The sequence below is a fragment of the Neovison vison genome, chromosome 1, assembly GCF_020171115.1.
Source record: "Neovison vison isolate M4711 chromosome 1, ASM_NN_V1, whole genome shotgun sequence".
NCBI classification, from domain to species: Eukaryota; Metazoa; Chordata; class Mammalia; order Carnivora; family Mustelidae; genus Neogale; species Neogale vison.
Genome location: NC_058091.1, coordinates 210,479,585 through 210,501,287, shown reverse-complemented (window position 1 = coordinate 210,501,287; position 21,703 = coordinate 210,479,585). Strand labels below are relative to the sequence as shown.

The 21,703-nt window shown below is 39.5% G+C and overlaps 1 protein-coding gene across 2 annotated transcripts in view; it reads left to right on the top strand.

The window, feature by feature from the left end:
• Positions 1-21,703, top strand: part of RASGRF2 (Ras protein specific guanine nucleotide releasing factor 2) — a 250,309-nt gene that overhangs the window by 123,087 nt on the left and 105,519 nt on the right. For both annotated transcript variants that reach the window (XM_044266218.1, XM_044266225.1), the window contains exons 11-15: positions 209-275; positions 1,045-1,181; positions 9,888-9,970; positions 15,351-15,599; positions 16,240-16,628. In XM_044266218.1, the coding sequence (XP_044122153.1) occupies positions 209-275; positions 1,045-1,181; positions 9,888-9,970; positions 15,351-15,599; positions 16,240-16,628 (925 nt within the window). The remainder of the gene's footprint in view (positions 1-208; positions 276-1,044; positions 1,182-9,887; positions 9,971-15,350; positions 15,600-16,239; positions 16,629-21,703) is intronic.

Below are 21,703 nucleotides of genomic sequence, written 5' to 3'. Positions count from 1 at the left end.
GTGGGTTGAGGGAGAAGAATCATGAGGTTCAGTGAGTGTCATTACTTTTACACAACCAAATTTAGTTTTGGAATCTATGAAAAATTATTTCTGAGGCAGAACTGTTGTGGTTTCTTCTGTGGCAGTTTGAATCAAAGGTTTATAAATCTGAGCTTCCCAACGTATGCAGGACTGTCAGCCTCTTAATGAAAAATTGGTTTGTTTCCAGACAGGTGGGGTTCTCTCTCTCATAGAATGTACGTTGATTGAGGAGCCCGATGCGAGTGATGATGACTGTAAGTCACATTCTTTCTCTTAGAATTATGGTAGAATAGCAACGTCTTGTAGCTAAGAAGGGCTGTTGAGGAGACAGGGAAGATGTTGAGAATATGCTCCCAGAAGTCATTTCTCTCTCTCTCCTTTTTTTTTTTTTTTTAAGATTTTTATTTATTTATTTGACAGGCAGAGATCACAAGTAGGTAGAGAGGCAGGCAGAGAGAGGGGGGGAGGCAGGCTCCCTGCTGAGCAGAGAGCTCAATGTGGGGCTCGATGTGGGCCTCGATGTGGGACTTGATCCCAGGACCCTGAGATCATGACCTGAGCTGAAGGCAGAGGCTTAACCCACTGAGCCACCCAGGCATCCCCCTGAAGTCATTTCTACATGAATAGTTCTGTTGAATCATTTAACCTGTGAACTTCGTAAAACCATCTTTGGGAGTTCATATTTTACTGAATTTGTCTCACTTTTCACTGGCAGACAGAGAAGAAAGGAATTGAACTGGAGAGATTTGGAATTCTATATATTATGGAAATTTTTAAAAAAGGGAAAGAAAAGAGGAAATGAGTAGGAGCCAGGGATCCTAGTCCTGAGGAACGGGCTGACTTCAGCTTCCTTATCTACTTCTGAGCTTAGTAAGGGGTTCTCCTTGCCCGAGAAGTACTATGTTGCTGAATTGAGATTCTGGATTTGAACACACATCGATCCTCTTACTAGAACTCTGTGAAAGTGGCTATCACTCGTATTTTTGTATTCACATCTAATTGTTTGCTTTGCATGTGTTGAAGCCAAAGGTTCTGGGCAAGTATTTGGACACCTGGATTTTAAAATAGTAGTGGAGCCTCCTGATTCTGCCCCTTTCACTGTAGTCTTGTTAGCACCTTCACGCCAGGAGAAAGCTGCCTGGATGAGCGACATAAGTCAGGTAAGCAAGTGGCATTTGCTGCAAGTTGTGTTGTTTTTTAATTTCACCACATAAGTTGGGGGGCAGATTTTTAGTTATTTTGTTTTTATTAAAAAATTTAATTATTGTTGCTGTGGTCACTGCCATCACCTCTGTGTATCTTGTTAGCTGGGACCATTTGTTATTGTTGTTTGTTTTTCTTTGTAAGGTTGAAATTTTCCTGAAACGTGGCACTTGCTTGTTAATTCCTGGGCATTTTTGTACAGGCTGTAAGTGTGATTAGTTGTGTTAAAATTGCCCTATTAGTAATAAATTCTCCAGTGACACCCCCCCCCCATTAGATCATCTTTGGCATACTTATTCCTGAGGCAGGAAAATGGTGAGAGATACAAAAGCAGCTAATTTGTGAGAAGTCACAAATTAAAGAATCATATCAAAGAAGAGAGACTGTCTGTAGTAGGAAACCTGAAAATGAGCTTTCCTGTATTTTATATGGAGAGAAAGTAGGAAACAGATTTGTTTACTTTTCCTTGATCAACAATGCCCAGTGAAGGAATTGCTGCATGTATTCAGAAATTGGAAATATGTCAAAACAAGTTGTGATTGGGCTTAGTTGTTCCTAAATTGAAGCTCCACATTAATTTTTACTCCATTAGCCAATATAGGAGAAAAATGTCCATGTAAGGCAAATATTAAAAGAAGACTTGGTCGTTATTTTCTGTTATTAACTCAAGGAAGATAGGGGCAAATGGATAAACCATATACTGTAGATTCACATGCCTTCTTTTTTTTCTGAAGAGCTCATAGTAATTTATATACAAAACTTAGGTAAAAACGTGAGTTTCTTCTGAGTGACTGAAAACCAAGGAACAATAGACAATGGAGGGCAAAATAATTTTTTTATATGTCAAAAGAGATTTTATAGACTTAATCTCATTTGATCCTGACAATAGTATTCTGAAGGTAAAGAGAAGTATCAGCCCATTTCACAGGTGAGGAACCTGAGGTTTGGAAGGCTAAGTGTCCAAAGTTACACAACTGCTTTGAGTCAGGAGTCAGACCTATTCCAGGTCTTTTATTAGCATTCATCCTCTACAGGAGTGCTGGATTTTTGCCTATATACCCCCAGGACTCCTCTGATGGTGAATAAATATCTTGAAGAGAAGGCACCTCTTTTCTAGTCAAAAAAGGAAAAAAAATGTGGGATCTTCTATATTTGCATAATTATATCCATGTGGTGATTTATTAATCCTTTCATTAGCTCTGTGCTGTATGACTTAATACTTTAGGCTCTGTTTGTAATACATCTCTTCCCTTATGAAACTCTGCCTCAGTCACTGGTTCCATGAATGTATGTTGAGCAATCAGCATGTAGTGCCAGGTATCATGCGGGTATCAGGGATACAGGGATGATTCCTGGTCCCAAAGAGCTAGGCAGACCAATAGGGAAGAAAGGTCAGTGGACAACTTAATGCAACAAAATTTGGCAGGTGTTGTGAAGCTAAGATAAGTAGAAAGGATGGCGAGAAAAGGAGGAGGCAAAGGTGTTTTTCTAGCTGCTTCTAGCTTCTACCTCGTTGCACAACTGGGGCTCCTAAGATACAGAATTGATAAAAGCCCCAAACCTTCATTAGCTTGCCTGGAGAGGCATTTTTACGAAGAAAGGACCCTTGGGTGCATGGATGATCCCATAACTGTTTTTTTAAAGAAAGGGTACAATGCTTTGTCTGCCATAAGCATCCAAGTGGGTCTTCCCACTTAGGCTCCATCTTGAGGCAGAAGTATACATCTTCTTCATATTTTTACCTGAGTCTCTATGGCTAACATGTTAAATTCTTCTAGACTATATCTACAAGTGAACTGGAGAAAAAGGCTAACGGAAAGTTCTGTCTTTTTGAGTGACAATGATATAATTCATGAAATTACTATGTTTGTTGGAGCCTTGATGTTGTGTGGCTTTAACATATATTGTTTCATTCATTCAACAAATATATTTATGCAGTGATAATATATGCCAGGCATTGCTTAGACACCTGTTATACATCATGAACAAAAGAGGTAACAACAAATTCTCTGACCTTTTGACTTTACATTCTAGCCAGAGGGATTTTGAAAATAAACAATAAATGTAATAAGTACGTACCTACTGTTTTAGGCTAGAAGGGGATAGGACAGGGTAGGAAAGTTGGCACTACTGGTGTAGGTGTGGGTCAGCACGCTTTTTAAAGATTTTATCTATTTACTTGAGAGAGAGTGAGAGAGCATGAGAGGGGAGAACCAGATTCCCTGCTGAGCACAGAGCCTGATGTAGGGCTCGATCCCAGGACCCTTAAATCATGACCTGAGCCGAAAGCAGTCGCTTAACCAACTGAGCCACCCAGGTGCCCCCAGTACACTTTTTAAAACGGTGGTCCCCTCAGGCTGCAGGAGACCTCTAAACAGACACTGTAGCAGGTGATGGAAATACCATGTAGATATGTGATGAAGGGAAAGGCATTTCAGAGAAAGGGAAGAGCCATTGTGAAGACTCTGAAGTAGGAAGACACTGCCTATTTTGAGGAATAGCATGTTGTCAGTGTGGTTGAAGTGGAAGGTATGAGAGGGAGAATAGGAAGAGAGGAAGTCAGGGAGGTAACAGAGGTCCAACCGGTGAGGGCCGGGGGGTGGGGTTGTGTGCCCTGGTACAAGCTTTAGCTTATATTCTGATTCAGATGAAAAGCTCTTAAAGGGTTTGACCAAGGAATTTCATGATCTGTAAGTTTTAAAGGGATCGCCTTGCCCGCTGTGTTGCATGTAGAATGGGAGTGGAGGGCAAGAGTGGCAGCAGGGAGCTGAATGAGAAGCCGTTGGTGTAACCCAGCGAGAGCTCCTGAAGGCTCAGATCAGCATGGCAGGAATGGAACTGGAGGTGAGGGTTGTGATTTTGGACTCATTTTGAAGGGAGAGCCAACAGGGTTTTCTTATGGCTTTTCCTTGGGGTGTGAGAGGAAAAAGAAGAATCAAGGATATCTTCAGAGTTTTTGTCCTGAGCCACTGAAGAATGGAGTTGTCATTAACAGAGGTTTGCGGTGAATGTCAGAAGCTTACTTTAGGTAGGTTCAGTTTCGGAAGGCTGTTAGACACATTTGCATGGAGTTGTGATCTAAGAAACTCATTAATACTGAGTTGTTAAGTGAGCAGCAGTCCAGCATTTAGGGGAGAGGTTCAGGTGGGAGAGTCATTTAGGTTGTGTTTAAGGCTGTGAGAATATTGAGACCACCTAGGGAGTTAAGTAGAGATAGAAATGAGAAAAGGGCCATGGACTGAGTTAGGAGTCGTGGAGAACAGCAAGAGGACTGAGAAGGTTCCACTAGTGTGGTAGGACAGCCCTGATGGTATGGTGTCTTGGAAGTCAAGTGAGGAAAATGTACCAAGAAGGATGGAGCGGTCTCGTGTCTACTGCTACTAAGGGCTGAGTACAGTAGTGAGTGCTCTGAGGTTCTTAGCGATTTTGCCAGTGCAGGGCTTGATTAGTGGGTTGTAGGGACAGAGTGCTCCACTGTTGATTGAGCCTAGCCTGCCACCTAGCAGCCTGCATCTCAACTGGCTTTGTTCTCTGCTCAAAGCATTTTCGTTTTATGGGGGACATTATGCACTATACATACATTGATGGTTATTTGTCAGTCTCCCAGTGTGTCTGTGGACATATTCATTATTAATAAGATGAGCCCACTGAATGCTGGAAAATGTACTGTTTAATATTTTATTATATATATGTAAAAATGTGGACATAAAAAGGAGCTAAAAATACTGTCAACATTCAGCTCATCAAATTAATATTTATCAAAGTATTTCCACAGATAACGGTGGTAGAGTTGCCTGAGGGTTTTTGCAAACTTGCAGGTTCCTGAATCTACGTTCCAGACAACCTCCCCCCACCCAGGTTTAACAAGCTCCTCAGGTCACTTTAGCATAATTAAAGAGGAGGACCTTTGCCCTGTAAATCAGTGGTTTCCCTTTCTAAAACCTCCATAGTCCTGCCATGCAGAAATAACTTTGCAGCTTGCCTCCCAGTGTATATATACATCATTTTCATGTTTTACCTCATTTACATCTTCCTGTATTCCTGAGGATTCTTCATATTGGTGTCTTTGAGTGGCCACACACATGCGTGTGGACATACACACGCGCACACAGTATCACATTAATATACCACTTTTCCACCTTTTCCCCAATAGTTGGATATATTCCAGGTTTTAGCGTTAATAAGTGTTGTGGTACTAAACATTGTTATACAGGGAGTTACTCTCCCTTTCAGGTCCCTATTGGCATATCTTCTCTACAGAAAGTAAGGTTGGTGTAGAGGGTCTGGTAACTTCCATGACTTCATGATTCATGATTTGACAGACTGCCAAAGTGCAAGAAATCTGTGATTCATCATTTCACTACATCATCGGCAAAATATCTGTGCAACTTTTTTCTAAGTCCTGTGCCATTGTTGAGTTTTGTTGTATTTATCACATCTTCCTATCTTGTGGAAAAGTAGTGTGATTCTCTACTGATTTTAATTTACATTTCTATAATTATCAATGAGATTAATATTTTCTACCATTTCTCTTTTTTATCTGTTTATGCCAGATGGACATTGATTCATTGGCGCTATCCCTGCAGACTAGGAAAATAAACATTTTCCTTCAAGTCATATTATGAATATGTTCCCCATTACTTTGTCATTTTATTTTTGTCCCTCTATTTTGCTAGATCTTAATTTTTTTGTGACTTGATTTGAAGCCACCTGGCTAAATTACTGCACCATGCTACACTAATCACATATGACTCTTATTTAAAATAATAAAGTGGTATCTGAATATTGATACAAACCCAGTTTCATATAAAGAACTCAATACAAAAATTAAGGCTGGTTTTGCCAGATCTCTTTCTCTGAAGCTGTAATTTTTAGAAGTAACAATTGCTTGAATGATTAATTACACCTTTAGTTACAACAGGAAGGCCATAATTAACTGTTGGCACCTCCAACAAAACGAACAAATAGCTAATGGTCTTGACCAATAATTCTTCCCTTTTCATCTATTTATAGGGAAAAATTTGAGGCTGAAGATTTGACCATTCATTTCAATATAGTGCATTCATTTACGCTTGTCTTCTTGTCATACATAATGGTGTACTAAACAGATTTTTCTGTAATTATGGGTATTAACTAAAATGCAGAATTAAAATTCACCTCTGATCTTGGTTTGGGCAGATATGTGAAAATGCACACCTTGTATAGACAAACCTATGACACTCTCACATGCTTTCTCCCTTAAAATAGCTCCTCTGGAATCAATAGGGAATTTTTTACTTTAACATGAAAGGTAAATTAAAGAGAAAAATGGAATCTAACCTTTCTTCCCACTACTTAGAAATGTTAGAAGGTAAAAAGGGTAGTGGTAGATCACAGTAGACAAGTGGCCTTTGAACAGGTATGGCCTCAAGCAAGATCCTCAGAAGACCTTGCTGGAGCTGTCATTCTCAGCAATTGTCTAAGGGCCAGTTGCATCAAAATTACCTGGGGCTACTTTGAATATGCATGTTATTCTATTAACTCTATTCATTTCTTTTTTAAAGAAAGATTTATTTACTTATTTATTTGAGAGAGAGAGCTCCAGATGGTGGAGGGTCAGAGGGAGAAGCAGGAGCAGGGAGCCCCGATGTGGGACTGAGTCCATGGATTCCAGGATCATGACCTGGGCTGAAGGCAGTCGCTTATCCAACTGAGTCACCCAGGTGCCCTAATTCTATTAATTTCAAGGTTTACTATAATTCACATAAATTCAACGTATGCTTAAAGATCTGTGACACCTTGCTTATTGTGGTCCTTCTTTTTTTTTTTTTTTTTAAAGATTTTATTTATTTATTTGAGAGAGAGAGAGACAGTGAGAGAGAGCATGAGCGAGGAGAAGGTCAGAGAGCGAAGCAGACTCCCCATGGAGCTGGGAGCCCGATGTGGGACTCAATCCCGGGACTCCAGGATCACGCCCTGAGCCGAAGGCAGTCGTCCAACCAACTGAGCCACCCAGGCGTCCCTATTGTGGTCCTTCTTGAATGAGTGAGCTGCATATATTTTCCCAGGGCTCAGTCCAAAATTATTTCCCCAACATAACGAGAAGACAGGCTTATATGGTCCTGAGTATATATATCATGCCTTCCAATATAAATATATTCATACACTGATCATTATAGTGTGACTTTTTTATAGAAGAGAACCCTTTCTCCAGTGCAGTATCATTGAAAGTCCCTAATGGAAGTGAGATACAAAAAGAATACTCTTGTTGAAGTAGAGCTAGTGACCCAGAGCCCCCAAGAGTTCTGTTTGTCTGCCCATGTTGTCACTGGGGCCTGTCTGAGGAGCCTCTTGGAAATAAGAATTTTTATTATGTAGCCTTTGAGCTATGGTTCAGATTGCACGTAGGTTTTGATTTCCTGAAACTTGAGCGTAAGTGAAAAATTTTTTTCTGTTGAAAATAATTTTAATGTTTCATACAGTAAATCAGGAAGAGTTATGAATGAGCTATGACACTGGATAATGAGATGGTCAAAAGTAATCACATAAATATCTTTTGGACCTAAAATGTTTCTCTCAAGTTCCAATTCCGAAAGTGCAGAGCACTGAGCTGATTTAGATCCCTTCTAGTTACAAAAACAGAAATGTTTAACATATGAAATCAGGATAATAAAAAATTCTTAATACATTAGTGATATTTACAGATTGGTGATATTTTACAGAAATCTCTAGTTGTCAGAAATACTAAAGAAACTTAAAGTTAGAGCAGAAACCTTATAAGCTGATGACCTAGAGACCTAAGAGTGATTTTAGATTGAGTATTGGTTCCAAGCCCGAGAGGTTTTAACTAAGGGGACTGAGGTAGCCTTGGGCCCCTTAAACCAATTACGCTCCCTGTTTTAAGCCCGGATATTGGAAGGGTATCCCTTCTGTGAGATAAGAACTCAAAAAACTCTTCCCATTAGCCCCAAAAAGAAATAAGGAAGTTCGTCTTTGTCTTGGGTTCTGATTTTTTAGAAAAATTCTCCTTTGAAAGAAATGAATGTGTTTCTGGCTTATGGATTTGAAATTTAAATGCATAATATTCACATGGTGTGAAAAATCCAAAGCAAGGAATTAACATAAAAGCAAATTTGGGGACTGTTGAAATCCCAAGACTGCTTGGTAGAAGCAAACACAAAAGTCACTCTATTAGCAATACTTTACAATTCAGGCCTCATGATAGTGTGTCCAAAATCAAAAAATTACAAATCTTATAAGTAACTTACCTATCATGAAAGAGTCAGAAGACACAGTGAACAGCAGAATTAATATTGTTAGAACTTCAGATAATAGGGTGACAACTTGGAAAAGACTGTAAAGTGAGAATGTTTAAAATATATTAAAGCCAGAAAGAGAGAGGAAGGAAGGACAGAAGGGAAGGAGGGAGGAAGGAAGGAAGGAAGGAAAAGGAAAATATTATGTAAAAAGGACCAGGTTGATGTGTCAAAGAACCAAACAGAAAATCTAGACATAGAAACTATAACCCTAAATCATCCTAAAGCTCTTGTTTGTGTAACTATGCCATTTGCTTAGAATGTTAAAGGAAACTAAAGGAACATCGTTCATTTTCCACATTTCTCACCAACTACCATCTCTGTCCTCTCACTTCCTGCGTTGGTGACTCAAGCGGCATCTTATAGTGCTTTAGAAACATTGAGAATGAATAGAAGGCCACTGGGGTAAAGAATCACTTATCCTGTCTCTCTCTCCCTGTGTGTGAGTGCTATCCCCGTACAACACTCTTCCCCATGCCCCTCACCCTCCACCAATCAACCTCTTCACACCACTTAATTGCAGTTATAAATCACTACACAGTATCCTAGTAACTGGAAATAAGTTTTGATTTTTAAAATGGCTTAAATCTTTTTTCATGTTCTGTTTTGTTCAAAGGGAAGTTGTGTAATTCAAAATAAATCCTTCTCTAACCCTTCTTTAATTGCAAAGGGAATTTTTAACTTGATAAGGCATAAGTAAATAAGGAAGTAGAAATTAGCAAACGTTCTTGAATTTTCCTCCTAAAAAGTAAAGAGAAAAAAGATTCCAGAAGGAGGAGAAATTACACAATGTATCCTCATCAAATCAACATGGCACCAATAGAAACTGCTAGAGAAGCTAGGAAAGAGTGGGGATGTGTTGGCAAAAAAACACCTTAGAAGCAGGCATAGAGCTTACTTGTGAGACAGAAGATGAGTTCCGTTCAAGAAAGCCATCATGTCTGCTCAGCCTGCCCCAGACCACCCTCAGGCAGAGAATGAATACAGCAGAGGCAATTACCGTCAGAAGGTATAAACCTCTCAACTGGGCAGCCACTGGCAGAGAATTGTGATGATGTGACTTTGGGGCCAGAGTCCTTAGGCAGTACAATCCAGGAAAACAGCTCTTATATCTCTCCTCAGGTGTTTGCCAGGTGTACAGTTTGGATATCTGGGTACTGCATCTGTTTGTTAACGTATAATGTTTATATGCTGCTGAGAGTGTGTGTGTGTGTGTGTGCGCGCGTGTGTGTGCATGCACGCATGCACGTGTGTGTACATACAGAATGAGAAACTCAGCTTGTTTTTGTGGTTGTAGACAATTCTGAGACTCTATGATCTGCCTAGGTTTTCATGTGGGTTGAAATTGTTTGTTTTTTAATTTCACAGTGTGTGGACAATATACGGTGTAATGGTTTAATGACTATAGTATTTGAAGAGAATTCCAAAGTTACTGTGCCACATATGATTAAGTAAGTGTAATAATCCTTTCCCTTACATTTTAATCAAGTCAAATCGGTAGAGAACAAACGCCCTGCATAAAATATTGCTTCAATAGGATTCTGCTTCATTTTTGTGACGTTTCTTGATAGTAATGTGATAATTCATGGTATGCTATTATAAATAATAAGACAAAATGGTTTTTCATATTCATTTTTATTGATTCATAGCCTAGAAAAATGTTTTTCATACTCTTACATATGCTTTCATTCAGGGCAAAAGCCTACTGAGATTTTCAAGTTCAATATGAAAAGCTGTGACAGCCAGATATACCCAGGGTCAGGGTCTGGGTCAAAATATGGCATATTCTTCTGGCATCTTCCCAGTGGGTATGAATTGTATTACTCAGATTTGGTTATAGAGATATATTTAGATTTCAAAGACACGTGACATGAATCAGTTGGCCTTCCCATGGTACCATCTACCATGCCTACGTGTGGATTTGCCCAAGTCTGTCATCATGCTCTCGCTCTATTTTGTTAACAAAACATATCCTATAATTTAAAGTGGCCAATGGGGAAATGGTAGTTTTCAGTGAGAAATTATATCATTAACTATGTGCCATTGCTCTCTGTATTAATGCTTTTGTCTCTACATACTTTTTCAGTTATAAATTCCGAAGTGGTTTCAGGAGTATTTTGAGATGACCAAATTGTTCCCTGTTCTCGTTTTTGTTTGTTTGTTTTTTTGGTATTTTTGCAATTCAAATTCTAAAAATAAAATGTATTTTTGAGTGCAGTCCTGTTATATCTTTTTTAAAAAGTTACATGAAACTAAGAAAATATTTGTCTTCTATGCATTTTTAATGTGGATTTTTTTTTTAGATCTGAGCTATTTGTGCCAAGACAATAAATAACATTAATTTTCCTCTTCTGATAGGAAATTAGTGCTCTTAGCACCATTCCAGCAGTACAGCTTTTAGAACTTATTATTGTATCAGATGAAGGCAAAGTACATTGTACTAGTGCCTTAATTACTACAGAAAAATATAAAATGGGGCGCCTGGGTGGCTCAGTGGGTTAAGCCTCTGCCTTCAGTTCAGGTCATGATTTCAGGGTGCTGGGATTGAGCCCCACATCGGGCTCTCTGCTCAGCGGGGAGCCTGCATCCTCCTCTCTCTCTGCCTGCCTCTCTGCCTACTTGTGATTTCTCTCTCTGTCCAATAAATAAATAAAATCTTTAAAAAAAAAAGAAAAATATAAACTGAGAAAGAATGACAGTATTTTAAATTACCGCTCAAATTTAAAAACATTTTAGGTAGAACTGTTTTAAGGCTCTAGGGTGTAGATTCCTTTAGCATTCAGTTTTTTTGTTTTTGACTTAGTCTAGTTTTTTTTTTTTTAAACCATATTAGTTAAAAATGTATGATATTAAGATTAAGACCAGGTATGCAGTATTCAACCAAGAGGTCCAAATTGTGACTTAATTTTTAAATTCACATCATTAGCTTAGAGTTAGTTTAATTTTCTACCATAGGATTATTATTTTAATATTTCACAAAATAGCATATGTTACTTTTATTCATTTTTGAAAAGTAGTTTCTTGAAGGCTAGACAGCCATAAAGTCCCAACCACTTTAGAATGAGAATATGTAAATTGGACATTGCAGCCAAGTTATAAGCTCCTAAACCCTAGAGCTACTTTACATATGCTGTACATACACTTTGTTGACTTTAAAAATGAATAAAGATACAAACTTTAGTTTCGTGCCTAACTGGTTATGGCTGACGCTCAGAGGCATCTTCTGTCACCTATGATGTCCAATGTCCATGTCCAGCCTTTCATGTGTAACTGCCTCACACGCAGACCGCGACTTTCCTCTTTTGGGAGCACAGATGAGAGCAACCGCTCTCCTCCTAGGACAGAAACCTGTATCTCGGGCTGTAAAGATTTTTAGAGTCACGCATATTTTGATGCCCATCTAGCCTATTCTGAATGTACACCTGAGTCTCATATATTTCTTCATTCCACTTTCCTCAGCCTTACTGAGCCTGATTTTCCTCAGTCAGAGGAAAGAGGATAATTTGACAGTCTCTCTTCCTTCTGATAGTTCCCCCTGTGGACCTATTCTAAATTCTGTATGAGCTCCTCCCTGTGCATCTCCTTGGCCACATACTATGAAAAAAAAAGACAACATTTTTCCTCTCATTGTGTCTTATTACTGACATGGTGTCACTGTGGAGGCACACACTTCCGTTTAAAACTTAATTATAATAGGTGATTTGGGTTTCATGTCTCAAGATTGCTTTTTTAAGTTCGCCAAAAAAGGAGTTGTTATTGTCACAGGAGGCTTAAGTAATGCATTGTATCTCACTTGAGAGCCCCTTAGGAAATAAACACTCCGTTCAGTGTAATAAAAGAAAATTAAATAATTTCATCATATTTAATTTATTTTCTTAAAAGGAAAATCATAATTCTGAAGGACAGTGGTATCATTAGTCATTTTTATTTTAATTTAATGTTGCCACAACATAGTTTTTTCTTCCAGTGTTGTTGCTGTTTTTTAAGAAAGCTCCACGCCCGACGTGGGGCTAGAACTTACAACCCTGAGATTAAGAGTTGCATGTTCTGCCAACTGAGCCAGCCAGGCACCCCATTTCTTCAAGAGTTTTGAGTAAAATAATTAGAGTCAAAAGCTGCAAAGCTCAGAACTACTATTAGAATGCAAAATTATGATATTTATTAGGTGAAAATTCCCCTTTAAGTGATGCTTCCATTTTAGGATAGGGTAGGGTAAGGGTTGCTTCCTTTTAATAATAGTCAACCTCACCCTTCTTAGAAAACGGAGATTTTTAATGGGAAAATGATGGGGGAGAAAGTGATTACCTTGATCTTCCATCTTCTGGACAGACTGATTGATTCATGAAAGTTCTTAAGGTCTTTCTCCTAATGAGAAAATTAAGAACCCTAAGAGTAAAGTTGATTAAGGGTCATATAGTGAGTGGGGAAAAAAGAGCCCCATGCCATTTTCAAGGGTCTCAAAAGATGCTCTTGTGTATTTTCGAGATCAATAAAGTGGCTAAAACTAACAGGCCACCCTTAGTTCCTCAGCAGGGGTAAGCTGCTCATTTAAAATGCTCTTTTGAGCCTGCAAATGAAGTACTTCTGCCTGCACCCCGCATGGGTTGGGGTGGGAAGTTTCCAAGAGCAAGCTAAGAAAGTTATTGATTCCTTTTAATGTTTAAGAAAATAAATATATAATTTAAAATCCCTCAAAGTGCTGAAGGGGCTAATTCAGGGCACTCACAACAAGCGAGCTGATTCTAAGCAAGCACTTGCCTTACTGAACATTCCCAGCCCCGCAGTATGTCCTTTGATCAGTTGGTGAAATCCTGGACTTCACTGATGGCCTGTTCTGAGATAACTACAGTGGAGGGGAACAAGGGATCTCAGAAGAGAATGTGAAAGCTCTGGGCAGTCCTAATGAAGGTGTGCATTTCTTTGAGCCCCATTTGGATTCAGCTTCCAGGCATCTCCTCTTACAAGCTTTGCCTCTCTGCTGGCCTCCTTTGCCCTTCCGAATAAATGTGCAAGTGAGGGCTGCTGTGTGAACCTTCCCGCTAGTGTGCTCATCCACCTGGGAAGGCTGCTCAGGCCCCCAGAGAATCCAGGAGGGTGAAGGAGCAGCCAGATAGGAGGTTTTACAGAATGAGAAAACGCAGAACACTACAGGAAGTGGGGGGTGGGGGGTTAATGGTGGATACTGTTCATGGGTAATCTCTTCCATTATTTTTTTTTTTTTTTTTTTTTAGGATTTTATTTATTTACTTGTCAGAGAGAGAGAGAGAGAGAGAGTCAGTGAGAGGAGGAACACAAGCAGGGGGAGTGGGAGAGGGAGAAGCAGGCTTCCCACCGACAGGGAGCCTGATGTGGGGCTCAATCCCAGGACCCTGGGATCATGACCTGAACCGAAGGCAGACACTTAACAACTGAGCAACCCAGGCATCTATTATTACTTTTTTTTTTTAAATGAAGATATTTCAGACTCTATAAAATATTGCAAAATAATGAAGACATAACATTTCACACAATTTGTGGATTAAACAGTACTAATCAAACAGATGACTTAAACTCATTAATGAGCCAGGAAGAATGAAGTGAATTAAGCATTCAGTTGAAGAAGTTAGAAAAAGAATGACAAACTGTAAGGAAGTGTGGGAAGAAAATAAGACAAGTACAGACACAAATATGTTAAAATATAGAAGAACCATAGAATTGTTCAAAGAGCCAGCTCTAAAGGGAAAAAATACCTAATAACATAACCTGTTGGTTAGTTAGTTTAGTTAAAATAGTTTTAAAAAAAAAAAAGATGAGGTGGGGGAACAATTGCACAAAATTAGAAGTAAGGGAAAAAATAACCACAGATACAGCAGTGATATCTGTATCTGTATCTCTCCCCTCTACCCATCTGTGAGAAAAACATCACCCATTACTTATTAAGCGTACTTCTGACATGCTGATTTAAGGGCATAAGCAATGCCCCTCCTAAACAGGACATTTAGTTTCTTTTCTCTAATAAAACGATTGAACTAGACAGAGAGACGTGCAGGATAGCAGAAATGTCCCACCCCAAACATGCTACTTGGGCATATTGATTGAACTATAGGCACTTGAAAAACAGCAAATGCAGGGAGAAACGTTCTCTGAACTCCTTTTATTTGCCTAAAGACAGATCCTCCAAAAGGCACTCAGATGTCATAAATCCCCTCCCTGAGAATTTCATCAACCGGAGAGGATTGAATTTATTGTATGGGAAAAGACTAGAAGTCAACCCCTCACCCAAACGAGGTGTCCCAAATTACCATACCTCCTATCTAGTCTCCTAAGGGTCCATTCATCTTTCCTAAAATCATTTTCTCTTCTTTAAGAGGCCTACCCGCCTCACCCCCCACCCATTTTCCCTCTTAAGATGGTATTTAAGCCTGAATTCTAAGCTACCTCTGGGAGTTACTTATTTTTCCCTGGGTATCTCCCATGTGTACATGAGGTATGCATGTTAATAAACTTCTGTTTGTTTTTCTCTTTCTAACCTGTCTTCTATTATAAGAGTCTCATCCAAGAACTCAGAAAGGTAGAGGAAAAATAATTTTCTTCCCCTACAGAAGGAATCCACAGAGTGAAATGAATTATTCTTACCTTCTTCACAATTAATTCTGACCTTCCTAAATTATAATAATGTAGTTGTTGTTTTTATAGCCCTGCCTTCTTGCGTGTAATAAGTCATTTCAACATCTTTTATCAAATATGATGGGGAGCACTCATACAAGTTTTTGTCTCTGAATACTGAAATACTCAGTGGTGGAGAGGAAGCCATGCCCCGGTATTGTTCTCATGTTCCTGCTTTGTGCGTAGGTCTGATGCCCGTCTTCATAAAGATGACACTGACATTTGCTTCAGTAAAACACTCAACTCTTGCAAAGTGCCCCAGATCCGCTATGCCAGTGTGGAGCGCCTCCTGGAGCGGCTGACAGACTTGCGATTTCTTAGTATTGATTTCCTCAACACCTTTCTGCACACCTATCGTATTTTCACTACGGCAGCTGTGGTGCTGGCAAAACTTTCCGATATATACAAGAGGCCTTTTACCTCCATCCCTGTCAGGTAGGCTCTAGACTTGCCTGTCATGGAAGTTGGCCCCACCTAGTGCCTGGGTCTCCATGCAGCTGAACAGACATTCAGTAGAGCTGCTCCTACAGGACTGGCTCACCTGGGAACTTGGCCTGCCTGTAGAGGGGTGGGGGGTAGAGTTCACAGATGGTTCCCATGGAAGAAGTTGAGAACTCTAGAGTCCCCAACTCATCTTTGCTTCCTCCGTGATTATTTGGAAGCTAACTATTGTCTTAGGCTTTCTTTCTTTCTTTTTTTTTTTAAACAGTTGTGCTTTTCAAACTTGAACGTAGATTAAGAATCACCCAGGGGTCTTGTTAAATTGCAGACTGTGATTTAGCATATCTGGAGTGCAGCCTGAGTTCTGCATTTCTGACAGGCTCCCCAGAGATACCAATGCTACTGGTCTTTGGGTCACAGTCGAGTAAGCAAGGGATTAGACAAAGCCTAAAAATTGTCTGTATTCCTTCAGCAAATGTGTGGTATATAGGTAGCATTTAAATGAAAGAAATTCAGCAACGGAAGTGTGATGATATTGTGGCCTTTTAATGTAGGGAGCATGTTCTGAATGATAATCAGGGGAATAGTCTTTACTTGGCTATCATCTGTCAATAGCTTCTGCTCTTATTTTTAGGTCATTAGAATTGTTTTTTGCTACCAGCCAGAACAATAGAGGTGAACATTTGGTGGATGGCAAATCCCCACGCTTGTGTCGCAAATTCTCTTCCCCACCACCACTGGCTGTGTCCAGGACGTCCTCCCCAGTGAGGGCCAGAAAGCTGTCTTTGACTTCTCCGTTGAACTCAAGGATAGGAGCTTTGGACCTGACCACCTGCTCAGCATCCAGCAGTCCGACCACCACCCACAGCCCTGCTGCATCCCCACCACCGCACCCTGGCAAAGTACCATTGGATCTCAGCAGAGGCCTTCCTTCTCCAGAACAAAGCCCGGGATCTATAGAGGAGTCTCTAGATAACCCCCGCATGGATCTGTGTAACAAGCTAAAACGAAGTATTCAAAGAGGTATTATCCACCTGCCACACCCTGTGTTTGCTGGCCACCTGCCTCCCCACCATTCCTTCTGGAACCCTAGATTCCTTTCTTTACAGCTTTCCTACTCCTCTGTTAAAAGTAGAATGAATACAATGGCTAGTTAGAAGGGGTAGTGCCTGTAGGTCACTCTAGCCTATGTGCAAAGGAGGGCAAAGTTAGCTGTCCTGGGGTCTTCTACAGTAAAAGTCTAATTGTAGTCAGCTGTGTATGGAAGAACAGCATTATCTGAATGTATTACTGGAAGGTTCTTCGTGGGATTTGGTTAAGGCTGGTTGGGTAATGATACTTGATACTTTGGTTAAGGCTTGGTTGGGTAATGATACTCCCCTGATGAGGATGACCCAGCCTGGAAGCATTAAGATGGCTTCTTCAGTTTGGTTACCGAGGCAGTGCTTCATATTACAACAGAGATAGAGGGGAAAAAATGAAATTCGAGATGGTGTTCATTGTCCATGACAGCCAAAATGTTATTTTTTTTAAAAGATGAGTTAGATATGTTTTCCTGATTAAATTCTCTGATTTTCTGTGGCACTTAGATTAAAATCTGTTTTCCCTCACAAGACCTTAAGATACCATGAGACTTAGATCTTGTCTATCTTTCTAGCCCCTGTTTCCATCATGCCCCGCACCCTGCCTACTAGATGCAGTGACAGGGATTGCATTTTTTAATCTCAGAAATAGCTCAGTCATTTCTGCCTCAGGGCCTTTGTACTAGTTGTTCCTCTTGCCTGGATGTGTAAGTTCCATAAGATCAGCAACATTGTCTGTCTTGTTCATCTCTGTATTCTCTGTGCCTTGGCCAGTGCCTGGCAGGTGGTTAATTTTTGTTAAATGAGTGAATCAAACGAAACATTCCATTAACTAAGCAAGGATCTTGTGTCCTGTCTACCTTGCCTTTTGCAGCTCAGTACAGAGTAGGGGTTATAGGAGGTGACTTTTGTTGCTTTGATAATGTTTCTGTGGTGAAAATAAAAAAGGTTTCATAGCAAAATTAGCAAAGAGCTTTTTTTTTCCTGTATGATAACTGATTTATTTATTGATGACATAAAAAATATTGGGTATTCAATCAAAGTGTCCAAATTCCAAGGGCAATCACCCAGATGGAAGCAGAGACCCTTGCTTCTCTACCTGGTTGAAGCTTCTAGCTTCACATAATTTAAAAATAAGTCTCCTGGCTAAAGAACTTAATGGAGTTTTAACTGGATGGTTGTCATTATCAAAAGTAGCACCCTTTTAAACAAGAAATGCCTTAAATTGACAAGTTAGCAACTAAGGAGGAGGAAAGGAGGAAGATAATTAAAAAGTCATTAGAACAACAAGCTTTAGTAGAATCATGATGGATTCTTCTCAGGAATAATGAGGCAGCATGCAAGCTGACAAGTACATTTGGTGTTCCATCCAACATCAGCCTGGGAACCTCTGTGGAAAGAGTGACTTAGGGAAGCTTATCACAGACCTCCCCCGTGGGGCAGGGTGCCCTGGGAAGTACAGGAATTTCCCAGAATATGGGAAGATCTGTTCCCTCCTTTAATTGGAGTGCAATGAATAGAAGTCTGGGTCTAAGTCTAGATTCTTGTGTTATTTTGAGTTAGGAGAGCTTTAAGAGTAAGCATGTTAGTGTCAGACATTCATGGCTTTGAGGTTGGTCTGAACTCATGTCATGGTTCTAGAGGTCCTCAATCAAGCTGCCCATTGTCCATCATGGCTAATTCTTCCTCTTAACTTGTTGCAGATTTTGACATTGCTCACCAAGTTCCCTGGTTCTGGTCTTCAATACCCAAGCCCAGAGTATGTAGTAATGGTCTAACGTCATATAAAACCTGTTTGCCCTACTATCTGGGATGGAGGTGTGACTACTGGTAGGAATCAGTAGCTTTTCCCCCTGGTTCAAGTTAGACTCAGGGAGACCAAAAAAAAAGAGAGAGAGAGAGAGAGAAAGAACCGGATTAAACTCCAAAGGACACTAACAAAGTCTGCTAGAAACTGGTTGGTGCAGATGTTGGACTGATGTGCAATCATTGTGGTCACAGCTCTTGACAACTGGAGAGCTTGTCATGTGTCAGCATTAATCATTTATGACTGGCAGCCAAAGATGGAGAAAACCTATGAATAATGGTGTGGTGAAAATATTGGGTTCTCAGGGGCACCTGTGTGGCTCAGGTGGTTGAACATCCAACTCTTAGTTTCTCAGCTCAGGTCATGTTCTCTGGGTTGTTGAGAGTTGCACACTTAACCAACTGAGCCACCCAGGTGTCCCTGTACATTGATTTTATATCCTGCGACTTTGATGAATTTATGTATCAGTTCTAGCAATGTTTTGGTAGGTTGTTTTGGGTCTTCTATGTAGACTATCATGTCTGCAAATAGTGAAAGTTTGACCTTTTCCTTGCTGATTTGAGTGCTTATTATTTCTTTTTGTTGTCTGATTGCTGAGGCTAAGACTTCTAGTACTATGTTAAATAGTAATGGTAGGAGTGAACATACCTGTCTTTTTCCTAACTGAAGAGGAAAAAGCTCTGTTTTTTTCCTGTTGAGGAAGATATTAGCTGTGGGTCTTTCATATATGGCCTATATGATGTTAAGATATGTTCCATCTATACCTACTTCGTTGAAAGTTTTTATCAAGAATGGGTGCTGTGGGTGCCTGGGTGGCTCAGTGGGTTAAGCTGCTGCCTTCGGCTCAGGTCATGATCTCGGGGTCCTGGGATCGAGTCCCGCATCGGGCTCTCTGCTCAGCAGGGAGCCTGCTTCCTCCTCTCTCTCTCTGCCTGCCTCTCTGCCTACTTGTAATCTCTCTCTGTCAAATAAATAAATAAAATCTTAAAAAAAAAAGAATGGGTGCTGTATTTTGTCAAATACATTTTCTGCCTCTACTGAGAGTTCTTATCCTTTCTTTTATTAATGTGGTGTATCACTTTGATTGATTTGTGAATACTGAACCACCCTTCAGCCCAAGAATATATCCCACTTGATCGAAGTGAATAATTCTTTTAATGTACCATTGGATTCAATTTGCTAGTATCTTGTTGAGAATTTTTGCATCTGTGTTCTTCATGGATATTGACCTGTAATTCTCCTTTTTGTAGGGTCTTTGTCTGATTTTGGAATCAAGGCAGTGCTGGACTTGTAGAATGAATTTGAAGGTTTTCTTTCCATTTCCATTTTTTGGAACAGTTTGAGAAGAATAGTTATTAACTCTTTAAATGTCTGGTAGAATTCTCTAGAGAAGCCATCTGGCCCTGGACTCTTGTCTGTTGGGAGATTTTTGATTATTGATTCAATTTCTTTACTGGTTTGGGGTCTGTTTAGGTTTTCTATTTCTTCCTGTTTCAGTTTTGCTAGTTTGTATGTCTCTACAAATTTGTCCATTTCTTCCAGATTGCCTAGTTTGCTGGCATATAATTTTTCATAATATTCTCTTATAATTCATTTGTATTTCTGTGGCATTTGTTGTGACCTCTCTTCTTTCATCCTGATTTTATTTATTTGGGTCCTTTCTCATTTTTTTCTTTGATAAGTCTGGTTAGGGGTTAATTAATTTTATTGATACTTTCAAAGAACCAGTTCTTAGTTTTGTTAATCTGTTCTACTGTTTTTCTCCCCCCTTTAGTTCTGTATCATTTATTTCTTCTCTAATCTTTATTATTTCCCTTCTTCTACTGGCTTTATGTTTTATTTTCTGTTCTTTTTCTAGCTCCTTCAGGGGTAAAGTTAGGCTGTGTATTTAAGATTTTTCTAGCTTTTTGAGGTAGGACTGCATTTGCTGTATCTCAAAGGTTTGGGACTGTTATGTTTTTATTTTCATTTGCTTCCATGTACTTTTTTCATTTATTCTTTAATGTCCTGGTTATCCCATTCATTCTTTACTAAGATGTTCTTTAACCTCCATGTATTTGTGATCTTTCCAAATTTTTTTCTTGTGGTTGACTTCAAGTTTCAGTGTTGTGTTTGAAAATATGCATGCTACGATCTCAATCTTTTTGTATGTGTTGAGGGCTGATTTGTGACCTAGTGTGTGATCTATTTTGGAGAATGTCCCATGTGCACTCAAAAAGAATGTCTGTTCTGCTGCTTTAGGATGAAATGCTCTGACTATATCTGTTAAATCCATCTGGTCCAGTGTGTTGTTCAAAGCCATTGTTACCTTGTTGATCTTTTGCTGAGATGATCTATTCATTGCTATAGGTAGGGTGTTAAAATCCCCTACTATTATTGTATTGTTATCAATGTGTTTCTTTATATTTGTTATTCATTGATTCATATATTTAGGTGTTCCCAAGTTGGGGGCATAAATATTTACAATTGTTAGGTCTTTTTAATGGACAGACCCCTTAATTATGATAATGCCCTTCTTCATCTCTTGTTACAGTCTTTGATTTAAAATCTAGTTTGATATAAATATGGGTGCTCTGGCTTTCTTTTGATGTGCATTAGCATGATAGATGGTTCTCCATCCCTTTACATCTTTATTTCTTTTCCCTTTCTGTAGCTGTTTTCTGATTACTTTTAATGTATTTCCTTGCCATCCTGTTTCTATTTGTTCCTAACAAGTAGTTAAGATGGTAGTTCAAACAGGAACATGGAACAGCTGGATTAAAAGTAAAATGAATAAGGAAATCAGGTAATGGAGAAAAACTCTATGAGGCCAAGGGTATGGTTAGTGAACAGTGAACACAACACTGTGTGGTCTTCTGTAGTTCCTAGAGCTGCCCTGATTTGGGTTCCAAAAATAATCAATTCTGTGATTCGTATGAAACCTAAGAAGATTTTGGTGTACAGGCATATCTTTTCTTCCTACTGGGATTTGAGAACAATTTATCCCATGAATTCCCATAAAGAAAGTGCTGTGAGTAGAAAGCTCAGAATTAACACTGGAGACTGGGGAGCTCTGTGGCATTTTTCTGAAGAGATGAAACAGGAATCATAGATTTTTCTTTTATTTTGCATTGGTAAATGGGTAATCCTGGTCGTGAAAAGGCCTAAGAAAGTCATGGATAAAGCACTTTTCTTCAGCATCAGTCTGACAGGTTCTGTGTGTGTGTGTA